The sequence below is a fragment of the Somniosus microcephalus genome, chromosome 2 (assembly GCF_052327205.1).
Source record: "Somniosus microcephalus isolate GS21.2 chromosome 2, FLI_Smic_1.0, whole genome shotgun sequence".
NCBI classification, from domain to species: domain Eukaryota; kingdom Metazoa; phylum Chordata; class Chondrichthyes; order Squaliformes; family Somniosidae; genus Somniosus; species Somniosus microcephalus.
The window spans coordinates 178,762,310-178,776,418 of record NC_140988.1 but is presented as its reverse complement, the minus strand read 5'-3'; the positions used below and the strand labels follow the sequence as shown (position 1 = coordinate 178,776,418).

The following is a 14,109-nucleotide window of genomic DNA, read 5'->3' as shown; positions in this document are numbered from 1 at the left end:
AATGGAAATAAAAACCAGGAGAGATGTAAAACAGGCTGCCGACTCTATTGGCCATTTTATACTATCGCACAAAGTCAGAATTACTCGCACGGAGTAGTGTTCATTTTATAGAGTGTGTTACATTAAAATGTGTGACAGTTGGGGGGTAATTTTACCCTAACCCATAAGTCGGGAAACTGATGAGACTGGGTGGAAAGCAGGTTTCACGGCCCGCCCAATATTACTGTCCATTGACTTCAATAGAGAGTAAAATCAGGTGGGGTGGAAGGCCAGCATTGTACCCGATCCCAGCAGCTTCCCGACGGGTGGGTTGTGATAAACTTTCCCCCTTTGAAACAGTTTGGCCAGAATTTTCCCCTAAACAAATGGGTGAGTTTGGAGCATGGGGGCAGGTAAATTGTTAAAAATGGGATTCTCGACCTGATCCCGCCTCCAACCCACCAACTTCAGGTTTTGCCGGAGGTGGGGCGGGCGACCAACCCACTCCCAGGGGGCGGTACCTTAATTTTTATGTTGTAATGAGGCTGGCTGCCTCTTTTTTCACCTCCATTTTGAATTTAACTGCCTGTGGACAGGTTTCACACAATTCGTGAAACCCAGCAGTTAAACCGAGGCAGGGACTGCTGCATCCAGGAAGTAAGTGGCTTTATACTTACCTCCTGGATCCAGGGTCCCCACCTAACCCACCCCTAGCAATCGGAGCCACCTTCACGAGGCCTCCGATCTCTGCCCCAGGCCTCCAATCCCCACTGTGAGGCCTTCCCCCAACCCCACTGATAATGCTGAGGCTGGCCACAATCCTCCCGTGGCCGGCCCCGATCCTCTCTCCTCCCCTGCCGATCGCCCCATGATCCCCAAACCCCCCTCCCGATCGGGTCGATTGGGCTTAAATTCGCTGGAGTTTAGAAGAATGAGCGGGGATCTCATTGAAACTTATAAAATTCTAACAGGACTAGACAGACTAGATGCAGGAAGGATGTTCCCGATGGCGGGAAGTCCAGAACCAGGGGTCACAGTCTAAGGATAAAGGGTAAGCCATTTAGGACTGAGATGAGGAGGAATTTCTTCACCCAGAGAGTGGTGAACCTGTGGAATTCTCTACCACAGAAGGCAGTGGAGGCCAACTTATTAAATATATTCAAGAAGGAGTTAGATATATTTCTTAAGGCTAAAGAGATCAAGGGATATGGGGAGAAGGCAGGGACAGGGTACTGAATTTGGATGATCAGCCATGGTCTCATTAAATGGCGGAACAGGCTCGAGGGGCCGAATGGCCTAGTCCTGCTCCTATCTTCTATGTTTCTATTTTTCCCCGACCTAGCCCATGCCGATTCCTAACCCCGCCCCCCGCCGATCCCCCAGTCAACACCCCCCCCCCGCAATCCTCCGACCCCCTGCCGATTATCCAACCACTTCCCGATCCCGGGCCGACACGCCCACCCGATCCTCCACTTCCCGATCCCCGACCAACCCCCCCTGCTGATCACCGACCCCCTGCCAATCCTCTGGCCGACCAACAACCACCCCTCTCCCCCCCCCCCCGGATTCCCAACCATGCCGACCCCACAATCCCTCCCCAGGACCGACCCTTCGCATCTGAGGCCTGGCTGCGGGCGGGAATCCGAGGCCTCACATTCAAATCAGGCCCTGCCATTAATGTCAGCAGGACCTGCAGGAAACCCGGCCTCCTGGAGGTCCCCTACCCCCAACCCATCTCCCTTGAGAAAATTCCGGCCAAAGTAATTGAGACTTGATAGGCCTGCTGTAAATTGCTACTTTCTCCATGACCATTCACAACGTAGCTTTATGCCTGGCCAATGGGTCCCAGTTTGAGCTCTCTCACAGAAGAGCACACTGCTTCCAACAAGTCCGCCCTCTAATAACCTAGTTAAAGAATGTTTCAAAAATCATGCCAATTTTACTGAGCAAAAGCTAATGCTTTGTGTTTCAATCTATGTTGCTGCTGCGGGGTTATCCTGGATGCTCCTTCCTGAAACTTTTCAAAAATAGCCATTATTGTTTGATCTGAATCGTACAAAAGAAAATGTAGCTTTCTGTAATGAATTACCATTACAGACTAGGAGGGACCAAGAAGACTTACACAGGGGGTTCTGTCTCCTGACAGTTATATTTCAAAATAAGTCCATTGGAGATTGCATTGGAAAGCTTGCAGCATGAAACTGAACATTGCAGATAAACTCCCCTGACTTTTCACACTGGCCAACATAAACCACGGTGACATTCTTCTTCCTCTTGTTTCCCCTCTCACAATGTGCAGGAGTCCCTTTCTAACTTGCTTGTGCAGGTAAAACCAATTAAAGCTCAACATCATTACATTCTTCTGCTGGTCTCAAAAATGCCCTCAATAACCAAAGTTTAATTAACGTGACAAATAAAGGTTAATGCAAGTATAAAATATGCAAATTATCAATTATGCAAATGCTATTTATTTGCTTCCACCAATAATTTACCAAGTCTGTCAGTTATTTCAGAAATTCCAGGGCACAGAATCTAAATGCAAAACTCACTTTTCCTCACCAAAAATCCTACACAATGGGCAGGATTTTCATTGGGCCGCGGAGTCGGGATTGGAGGCGTGTGGGGGGTTAAAATCCCAAAATCAAGGGTCCCGACCCCATCCCGCACCCAACCCGCCTCCATGCCAGTTTCAAAGGAGGCGGGTACCCGCCCCGCACTGGGACCCGTCTACCCGAGGCGGGAAAGGATTAGTGCCAATTAACTGCCTGTTAACAGGTAGTTAACAGACAGTTTTTAGCCTAATCCCTATTTTTAATGCTGAAGTGGGGGATTCCCGACGGCTCCAAACCACGCCAAGTTTGCGAGGCGGGCCGTCGGGTTGAAGGACTTGGAGGGGTCGAGATGTCAGTGTTCAGCTGAGTGATATGTGCATGAGTGCAAAGGCAAGTGTGTTTGGTGTGTCTAAAGTGTTTAAAGAAGTTTAAATGACCTTTTCTTACCTTTTCTGCATCCTTCCTTTAGGTCTCGAGAGTCCCTCATCTCACCGGCACAGAAAGCAGAATGGCTGTGAACTGTCAAAAAGTGACAGCCTTCAGCTTTCTGTGCAGGAGAGATTTCTAACTAAGTCTGTGGAGAAGGACTCAGGTTAGAAGTAAGACTGTCAGGCCTAGAAATTCAGTGGCGCCCTGTTTGGGGCGCCAGTCTCGCCAGGGCGCCGGAAATACCGCCCCGGAAGGAGTCGCGAGCGCCCGCCGGAAATTCAGTTTCAGCGCCCCAAACGGAAGCGCGGCGCTACTCGAGGCGCCCCGCATCCCTGTTGGGGCGCTGCAACTGAAAATCACAGCGCAATGTGCCGCAGCGCCACACACTGCGGCGCAGCGCACTGTGGTACTGCAGGCCTTCCTCCCCTTCTTAAAGGGGAGGGGCCTGCTGCAGCACGATCAGCGATCGTGAGTGCCGGCAAAAGAGCCCGGCACCGAGGAGAACTGCCGGGCTCTTGGGACACAGCTGGCACAACGCTGGGGGGGGGGGGGGGGCTCAGGAGGCCGGGGACGGCGGCGCAAAGGGGTGCTGGCAGGCGGCCAGCAAAAAAAATGGCCGCCGTGCATCTCAACGCCTCTACCACCGCAGGTAGGCCCCTCTGAACCGGTCGCAAATTGCGACCAGCGTTAAAGCAGGAGATTCTACCAAATTTGGCGATCGGGGCGGTAGCGGGACGTTGCGCACACCGATGACGTCATCGGTGGCGGCACAGCGCTAATGGCTAGTGCCGCCATTAGCGCCCCGCTAAATTTAGCGGGAGGCGTGGCCAGTGGCGCAAAACTCACTAAGTGCCCTCTTTGGGCGCTAATGGGTGGCGCAGCCCACTGAATTTCTGGGCCTCAGTGTTTGACAGCTTCAAACAGCTGTTAAACGCTGATATTTCATCTGTCAAAACCTCTTGACAGATGAAATTTCAGTCTGTGATGGCACCTGTTGCCGGGTGGCCCTTAATCGGCCTGCTGGGTGGGCTCAACAAGGTCAATCAAGTTAAAATCGCGTGGATTGGCCACATCTTGATGGAGGCGGGACTACAACCCCAAAAGGTGTAGTCCTGCCTCCTACCTGACTCCTGAATGAAAATCCAGCCCATTGTCTTAGAAAACCTACTGTATCTAGAAGGATTTGGAAATCAGATATATTCTAGCACATGCCAGTAGGGGTTTAATTTTCCCTCTTCTTGCCCCATTCTGTATGACAACTAGGATTGCTATCTACAGAATACAAGTGAATGATTTTTGTAGAATCTTTAAAACAAGGTCCTGACCTCGGTTTCTTTCCTGTAGCACCTTCTGAGAGATTGTGCTCTTATTCATAATCTCCAGATAACACAAGCTCATCGCAGATCATGTCTGATAACTGCAATGAATGTAGTGTCACCGGAAACCAGTCTTTTGCTAAACTTTATTCCACACTCTTACACTTACCAGTGACAGACTTCCAGTAGTTGGAACGTTACTGCCAAACATCAGCCAAACCACAAATAGCTCACTTCACGTGACACATTCCCAGAGAATGGCTTTGGAAAGATGTCCAGTGTACTGTGCTCACGCTCTTATTAAGAAATAGAACAAAAACAAATAGCAGTGTCTGCTTGCACAGACTAGCGGGCTGAAGGATGATACATTCTTCTGTGGTTGGAAGGCTTGTTTGGCATATCTTTGTGGGAGAAGATTGTACTAATATAGCAACCACATCGATGATAAATCTCTCCATGGCAAATCCTTGGTACACTACACCTGTGTCAATTCCAATGTTTCCACTCCTCAGGTGATGCACAGTTTGAGAGGTGCTCTATTGGTGTAACATTTTCTTGGTTTCACTGTTTATAGACACTAGAGAGCACAATTCACTTTTGTAGGTTTAAAATGCATCAATCAGCTCTAATCACCATGCATGGATTTTGTCACTGGGGCGGGCTGAGGTCGTGTAATCCACTTTTCGTGTTAGCCACCCAATTCTAAATCGATGTGGGAGAATGATGCGATTTTAACTTAAGTGGGCAATTGAGTTCCAGTGTGTGGGAACCCATGGCCCAATTAGTTTTTTCAGTCTGAAACTCGCCTCCGATGACGTCATCATTGCTGCTGAATTTAAGGTCTGCAACAAGCCTTGCTTCTTCTGCAGACTGCCAACCTTTTGGCCTTTCATGTTAGAGGGACCTGGAGGCAGAATGGCCAGTGAAAGACCTAGGTCTACTCCCAGGTTTGATGACTTTGCCCTGCAAGCTTTAGTGGAGGGAGCTAGAGCCAATAAAGAGGTGCTCTTCCCTTCTTCAGGGAGGAAGAAGCCTCCCCAGCAGACCAAGGCTGTGTGGATCCAGGTGGCCCAGGAGGTCAACTCTTTGTCGATAACCCGCAGAACCTGGCTTCAGTGCAGGAAGAGGTTTCATGACCTTCTGCGCACTGGAAAAGTGAGTATGACTTTCCCATCACCCTCAATCTGATCCCCATTGCCTCTCCTCACCAGCACTCAGCTTTAGCAACCTCTTCCTCCACATCCCACTTGACACTGACGTCCCTGCATCCTTACCCATTCCCTCTCTCTCTATGGTCACATTTGTAAGAAGTCACACAACACCAGACTATAGTCCAACAGTTTTATTTGAAATCACAAGCTTTCGGAGCGCTGCTCCTTCATCAGATGAAGTGGAGAGATGCATAAAGACACAGCTTATATAGTCAGAGAATAATGCCAGATGATTACAGGTAATCTTTCTAACTGCCATTTATCACACCTCGGCAGAGAGATAATCACAGCGATCAAAGGTGTGAATGGTGTCCAAACAGGTTAGTCAGTTGTGTGACTTCTTACATTTGTCCACCCCAGTCCAATTCCAGCATCTCCACACTATGGTCACATTCACCTAACTATTCGACTATGCAGCCCTCACACTCCCTATCACTGTGATGCTATAAGAACAACTTACAACACACAGGGAGGGCCCTTGGTCTTGCCACCTCACTCCATCTTTGTCTTCTTCTAAGCATCTATGCTATGGATTCTCTACACTCACTCCTTCATTCTCACTCAAACTCCACTTGTCTCCCTCATTGCAGGAAAAGAGAGCTCACAATAAGAGGGAAAGAGCGAGGACAGGAGAAGGGCCACCATCAGTAGCCCAGCTCACCACCTGGGAGGAGGCGGTCCTGGAGATCGTGGGAGTGGAGGACGATGCGCAAGTGGGGGACGGACAGACGGGTGCATCACAGCAAAGTGGTGACAGAATAGTTTTCCATCTCTCTCATTGACATTGCATGAGTCGCTGATAATGATTCTGAAGCTCTAACAGATGGACTTATGATCATCTGCAATATGCAATGTAACCTTGGCATCACATCTCTGACCCTTTCCTTTACTCCCCCACAGGACCATCGCAAGCACCCATCCCCACTAGCCAGGAGGAAGAGCCTGAGCATCCAGACTCCTCAGAGGAAGCTGCAACCTCTGAGGGCGCAGCGTCAGCAGAATGCAGCACACCCAACACCAGCGCAGGCACTCACACCTCGGTGGTACCTTCGTGAGATAATGCAGTGTTGTCACCTGGTGTATCACAGCTCACAAGTGAGCATCAGCAGATTGTGCAGACAGGGACAGCATTGGAGAGTCCTAGTTGGAGGGCGCAGGACTCTCCCAGCTCGGCTCAGCTGCATGTCGGCCCTCTACCTCTGGGTCCATCCACAAGATCGGCGGTGCTGGAACTCCAGGAACAGATGCAGGTGTGGAGCGAATGGAGGAGTCCATTGCGAACATGAGCAGAGCCTTTGTGGAGTCATTGGTGCATGAACGCATCACCATGGAAAGAATGGCAACCTCCATGGAGGTGATAAGTCGCCAGAGTGCAGAAAACATGGTGAGTGTTCTGAATAGAATGACATCTCTGGAGGAGCGATGGTCATCTATTGAACAGAGAAACCAGACCTTCATGGAAGTCCTTCTGAGTAGGACTGCCGGTGCAGATACAGGTCCCCATGGCCCCCCTGAAGTGCAGCAAGGTGCTCTCAAGCCACTTGCAAGCGCTGAGGGGGACCTGACCCATGAGAGGGAAGTTGGTGGCAGACATCAAGGAAGTGGTAGCTCCTCTCCAAGCGCTCACACTTCCATGCCACTGCAGAGCCCTCGGTCAGAGCCCCACCCAACTGAGATCGGCGACTCAACCCCTGCACAGCCGCAGGGGCAGCAGACTGTTGGTGAGCCCTCACAGGTTCGCAACCCCAGAGGACACTCACCAAAGGTGTCGAGACAGGAGCAGCAAGAAAGTGAGCAAGAGGCCTCCACATCTGCTGAAGCCACAGGGGAAGCACCACGTAGGAGCACGCGTAAGAGAAAGATACTGCACAAATAGTCACAAGGGTAGCCACTTGGATGAAATTTGATGTTTAATGTTAAAAAGCCATCAGATGGTTACTGTAAATAAAAATCTGATGGCTACTGCTGCAGTTGTGGCGTGTGTCATTTTGCTAATGGGACTTCCACATTGAGGGCTTAGGATTACTTGCAATTGTCAGTATGGTGGTCAAATTGTTAGGAATCCGCTGGTTCTTGGCCATTGTCGAAGCTCTGGTCAGAAGCTGTGAGGCAAAAGTGCTTGATTGGCTAGGCTAAGCAAATCTGGCCAAGATGAGTGCGTTCTTTGCATCCCGGGCAGCAATGTTCTCGCGTACTGCTGCCGCTGGTTGATGGGCCTCTGCAAGATTGTTCATTTTCGCTCTCCTCCTCCTCCTCCTACTCCTCCTCCTCATCTGAGGAGGATATGTGAGGAACCACTTGGTCCTCAGGGATCTGCAAGCCACGTCGCTGTGCTATGTTGTGAAGTGCACAGCAAACCACGACGATTCTGGAGACCCTGGCTGCTGGGTATTGCAGGGCTCCACCTGATCTATCCAGGCATCTGAAACGCATCTTCAGCAAACCGATGGTTTGCTCAATTATGGATCTGGTGGAAATGTGGCTGGAGTTGTAGCTCTCCTCAGCTTCGTTGGATGGGCTCCTCAACGGCGTCATTAGCCACGTCCTCAGGGGATAGCCCTTGTCTCCAAGTAGCCATCCGTTAAGTTGGTCTGGCGGACTGAATAGCGGAGGTACACTAGACTGGCGCAGTATGAAGGAGTCATGGCAACTGCCAGGGTACTTGGCACAAACATGCAAAATTTCCTTCTTGTGGTCACACACCAGCTGAACGTTGAGGGAATGGAAGCCCTTGCGGTTGACAAAAATACCTGGATTGCGATGGGGTGCCTTAAGGGCCACATGTGTGCAGTCAACGATGCCCTGCACCCTTGGAAAGCCTGCCAGATTAGCTAATCCAACCGCACTCGCCGTGCCACTTGCTTGATCCTTGGTGAAATGGATGTGATTGTGCGCGATGGCAAAGAGAGCATCGGTTACCTGCATGATGCAAGTGTGTGCGGCCGCCTGGGAGATGCCGCTGCTGTCTGCTGCTGATCCCTGGAATGAGCCGGAGGCAAAAAAGTTGAGTGCGGTGGTGACTTTGACGGCCACTGGTAAGGGGTGTCCACCTGGTCCTCTGGGCTCCAGGTCTTGTTGCAGCATTGCGCAGATGTCACCCACTACCTCTCGCAAAAGTCGGAGCCGCCTTTGGCACTGCTGCTCAGGCATGTTGAGGTAGCTGACCCTGTGTCTGTAGACCTTGTTTGGGGGGTATCTCCTGCGCCGACAGGCTTCCATGCACTGGCCACTTCTGGCCTGTGCAGCTTCAGGTGGGTGAGCAGCAGCTTGGCGCTCCTGTTGTTGCTGCTGATGTTGGTGCTGTTGTTGTTCATGGTTCTGCTGGTGCCGTGGCTGGTCTTCGTCCTCATCTGATGTCCAGGAGGGAAGGAAATAAATGGTTCCCATGCTTCTGGTATATGCCTCAGTTGAGGAAGCGCTCAGTCAAGGTGGCGAGAGGGGTTTCCCAGGAGGTCACACTGGAGATGGGTGTCAGGCTCCAAACTTCCACAGCTGTGGTTATGCCTTCTAAAAGTTCCCCCAGACCTGAGACAACAAAGTCCTGCCACCTGCAAATGATGACTGATCAAATATCCTATTTAATGGTGGAGCTGCAGCTAATAGTCAGCAATCCAATTGTGCTCCCGCCAGGTTTCAACGTCGTGTTTCAGAGCAGGCGTGCTTCACGTGGGAAAAGGGTTAAAATCACAAAGGCCTTTCAAAATGGGATAATAGAGGCAATTTAGTGCTTGTTAAGGGCCTTAAGGGCCTATCCCGCCTCTTGGAGGTGGGACGGAGATGGGAGCAGTAAACACGATTTCTTGAAAATTGCTTGGGGGCGGGATGGAGGCGGGGTTGCACTTTTTGCAATTTTAACACCCCACACGCCTCTATTCCCGCCTCCACAGCCCTGGGAATTTCGAGCCCTTTGCCTCCATCCCACTGGCAAGGCACTGCTACGGGGCCTCCTTCACAGGGTGAGAGAGACAATCTATGCTGCCCCACTGCTCTCCTTTTACCATCAATACCCCTTTATTTTTGTCTGACAGTGTGTCTGCAGGAGATTGGGCCACCTCTTTTGTGACTCCTCCGCCTAGTCAAGGCATCCCACTTATTAGACTAGCCAACAGCTGGTTCAAGTTTGTAACACATAGTCCTGCAAATTGAGTCAAGCAGAATTTGACTGAAATCTCTGCCTGCCTTCTTGTAAAATGTTCATTGAGTAGAGGATTCTCAGCTGTGCTGCTAGATCAAGCACTTAAATGCACAAAGGCATTCCATCTCACAGTGGCACAGCCTGTCACCTCACCATGTTACAAGCACACCTACTATTGGCTAATCACTGTGCTGATAATCTAGACCATAGTTTGAAATGATCCACCCTCCCGGCTGAAGGTGACAATACAGTAATGAAATTGAATAGGGAAAAAAAGTTCTAAACAGATGCCCCTGTGGGTAGCAATGCACATCACCATTACAAATCACTGGCCTCCCATATTCACGCACAGCGTGCCCACCAAATCAGAGCCCTGGCATTAAAGGCTTTTAATTAACCGGATGAACAGTATTTTCTGAGCTCTAAACTCTGTGCAAGCAGAGTGCCCCGTGATTCTCATATAATCTGTGTTAGGACACTACTGCAGTTTAATGTAGCTAAATGCATCCGTTTTCTCTTCAGCCAGGCCTGGCAATGGTGCATCTTCATTCCTGCTGTTTGCTTTGACAGTGTGTGATAAACATATCAAATTCTTTCACACATCGCAGAGCTGAAACTAAGACATCCAATGGTGCCGGGGTCAACAGATATGACAGCTTCCACAAAAGGATCACCGGCGGAGATTGAGAAACTAGATTCCACAAATTCTCCACGCTTGCTTTGTGTGTAGTGTACAAACTTACTGGAAATAAAAGTGCTTTGACCCCTAACCAACATTCTCTGCAGGATACACCCATTATTCTGCAGCATCCTGGAGCAAGCCTTTTGAGTCCTTTTGGTTAAAGAGTACATTTCCGGCAGTCCAATTTCCAAGCCGGAATTTCTTCAAATGCTCATCCCTATGTTCTGTGTTTATTTTACTTATTCTGCAGTCAATAGGCCTGCTCAAACTTCATTGCTTTGTTGAGAAATGAAACATCACTTTACCTACCATTAAGTAGCTTTGTGAACTACAGTTTCTAAAAAAAAATTGACTGACATGAAAGACCATATTCACAAATGGATTTGCATCTTGATTTGCAAGCAAGGGGGGCCAAATTTTAACTCAGGGCAAATGCAGCGTGCAGGGACTGGGGGAGGGCGGGAAACGCCCAGGGCAGCGGCGATGTGATGTCTGGCCTATTTTAACTTCCGAGCCTCATTTCAATGTTTCGAGTCAGACTACCGCCTGAACCTGGCGGGATTAGCTACCTGCTTGGCAGTTGGGAGAGGGATTTATTGCGGCAGGAGGAAACGATCTCTGGCATTAGTGGTGAGGGGATCTGGAGGCGGTCGTGGTTGGGAGAAGGGAAGGGCAGCCTTGGGCAGAGGAGGCCCATGGTTCCCCTGTGGGGCCTGGAGGAAGAAATCCTGCTCATCCCGGCCCAGAAGGAAACCAAAAATAAAATAGTTTTACTAACATTTCTGGGCCCCTTCCAGACCCACACTTGCTTGCTGCCAGCTTTCACTGGCAGCTCTGGCACTCAGCACGACTCACGCGATCCCGAGTTAAAATGGCGATGGGGTCCTAACTGCAACATAGGACCCCGACTTTTGCATATTTGAGGTCCTTGCTTGCCTGCGGTGAGCACCTCTAATACCTCTTGAAACCCGGGAGTTAAAATGGCAGCAGGCAGGAGTACGGCATGAATGCAGAGGTAAGAAGGTAAGAATGCTGCCCCAATTTTAACTCCCACTGCCCCACACCCACTTGATTCCCGTCGAGCGAGGGGGGTTAAAATTGGGGCTTTTGGTTGGGTTTTGTCCATCTCTCTTGCTCAGGTCAAAATAAGTTTCATTTGGACTTTAGCTGAGCTCAAACGTTTAACATAAGACCCCTTGGCTTCCACAAAATCACTCCTTATTTTTCATCTTTTTTTGACTGATATACTGTAGATTAAATAAATCAACATCATACACAAAAAGAGCCATCAGCATACAGCACAGCAGAGGTTCACCTTCCCCACCCTCCCCTCCCCTGGCACCACAAATACACACACACAAGTGAGGAAAATTAGAGTTCAGAGATGGCAGGAATTCATTTTCTACAACACCCTATAATTGACCAATTAGTGGCAAAAGGATTTACCGGACAAGATTAATCACCTCAGCACATTCCACAAACAGCAACCGTAGCAAAAATGTGGCATATTTTTACAATTCCGATACCCATCCCTTTAAATACTGAGCTGATTGTATCATCTGTCCCCATGGAAGATGAAGCACACGCCAAGGATCTGCAGGTTGACGGGAGGTGTTAATACTTATGGAACTTACATCTGAGATTGAATGTTCTTGCCCTGCACAGCACTGATCAAATCGGACTGTGTTCTACATGACAAGAGAGACTCCCATATGTTCTAACCAGGCCCAGCTGTTCTTCTCTAATTCTGAAGTGTTTCTAATGATATTATGAGTGCTACACAGAGCCTGTAGCCTAATACTGAAGCTGGAAAACAATTCTTCCCTTCATGATTAAAACCGCAGAAACTCATTTGTACAGTGTGTATACAGAATTATGTTGAATTCCTAAAGACAACTAACGCATCGAGCTTGGTGTTAACTCCTGGGCAGGAACGTGGTAAAGTGAGCGGTGTGATCGTCCGGGATTGGCAGCAGGGAGGCTCCTCCGATTTTTTAATGGCCCAGCCTCGTTAGCATGCTGCTTGCCGTCTTCCAGCCCAAAACGGCCAGGAAGTCAGCGGGAAGCAGTTGCCCGGTCATTAAAATTGGGCAGCAGGAGGCCGCCGCCGGGGTCTCAGGGATACGGTCCCCAACACAAGGTAAGTTCACCAGAAGGGGAATCCCAGTTGAGGGAGGGGGGAGGAAGCCCAGGACAGGGGAGGCATAAGGTTTCCTTGTGGGGCCGGGTGGAGTGCTCCTACTCCTCCTGGCTCACAAGGAAACGAAAAAAAAATTAAAAACTTACTTTACTAGGCCTCTTTTGATCCCGGCAGGTTTTGTCTGGCGGAGAAGCCACCACTGCTGTCCCACGCAGGCCTCAGTTTAAAATGGCAGATCAGGCCCTGATGACATCACAGGAGACCGACCTGCACATTGAAAGAGGACCCCACCGGCTTAAGGTGGATATCCTTGCTGTCTGCAACTAAAAATTGCAGTTGGCTTGATTGGGTCAGGAACAGAGCGGGTTAACCCCCCCCCCCCCGCTCCATTTTAACTGCCCTCTCCCTCTGGTTTCCGCCAGGCGGGGTAGTTAAAATCATTACATGTTTCAGGATTGTAGAAATGTAACTAGCATCAAGCGCCTTGTGTTTTTCTTCCCCAATCTGTTATACAGGAACTGGCTGAACATACTTACAGTAACTGCAAAGAGAAGAGTCCCTCGAAAAGACCTTTAGGCAGCTCTGTGATTTTATTTCCATACAGCACACTGTGGAAAAAAGAAGTCAGTCAAAAACTGTATAGAAATAATGACAGACATTCACAACTTATTTTCCACACCTTGCACATATTTAAAATATTTGTGGTGATGTATATAAGCTTGAATCAGGAAACTATCATACCATTATTTAACAGAAAATGCTAGAAACACTCAGCAGGTCAGGCAGCATCGAGGAGAGAGAAACAGAGTCAATGTTTCGGGTCGAGGTTCGAGGGGTCCTCGACCCGAAACGTTGACTCTGTTTCTCTCTCCTCGATGCTGCCTGACCTGCTGAGTGTTTCCAACACTTTCTGTTGTTATTTCAGATTTCCAGCATCCGCAGTATTTTGCTATTGTAATACCATTGTTTAAATTAATTTACTACATTAAAAAAATATATAATCTCAGGATGTGGGCTTCACTGGCAAGGCTGGCTTTTATTGTTCATCGCTAGTTGCCCTGAGAAGTGGTGGTGGGCCTTCTTCTTGAACTGCTGCAGTCTGTATTCTTTGTAGTGGTCTGATGGAATTGAGTGGCTTGCTGGGCTGGAGTCACATAGAGGTCAGGCTGGGTAAGGATGAAAGGCTTCCTTCCCTAAAGGAGTGAACCACTTTTACTGATATCAACTTTTCATTATTTCCAACATTTTTTAAAACAAATTCAAATTTTGAAAACTGCCATGGTGGGATTTGTGCTCATGATCTCTGGATTATTAGTCTAAGACTTTGGATTATTATTTCAGTAACATAACCACTACACTACTGTAACCAGTAATGCAGTGGTCATGGTTACTGCATTGAATCAAAGAATGGGGTCAAGTTTAAAGAGAGATCTGTGTGCAAATGTGAACTGGACTGGAAACCTTAAAACATGCTATAACTACAAAGTCTCTCTCACATAGCCGAAACTGCAGTATTATCTGACAGACTCTCTTAAAAACTGAAACTTGCTGTGTTGTTTGACAGACAGAGGCATTCTTAATTGTCCTCAAATTTCTTATTTGCTGGTTCCTTGCAAGTTTGCAATAGTGGCCCTTCGGCTGAACGCTGCTTGTCACACAGAAAAG

At 49.0% G+C, this 14,109-nt stretch overlaps 1 protein-coding gene across 10 annotated transcripts in view; it reads right to left on the bottom strand.

The window, feature by feature from the left end:
• slit2 (slit homolog 2 (Drosophila)) overlaps positions 1-14,109 on the bottom strand; it is a 605,319-nt gene that overhangs the window by 145,091 nt on the left and 446,119 nt on the right. For all 10 annotated transcript variants that reach the window (XM_085967585.1, XM_085967587.1, XM_085967589.1 and 7 more), the window contains exon 12: positions 12,981-13,052. In XM_085967585.1, coding sequence (XP_085823711.1) covers positions 12,981-13,052 — 72 coding nt within the window. The remainder of the gene's footprint in view (positions 1-12,980; positions 13,053-14,109) is intronic.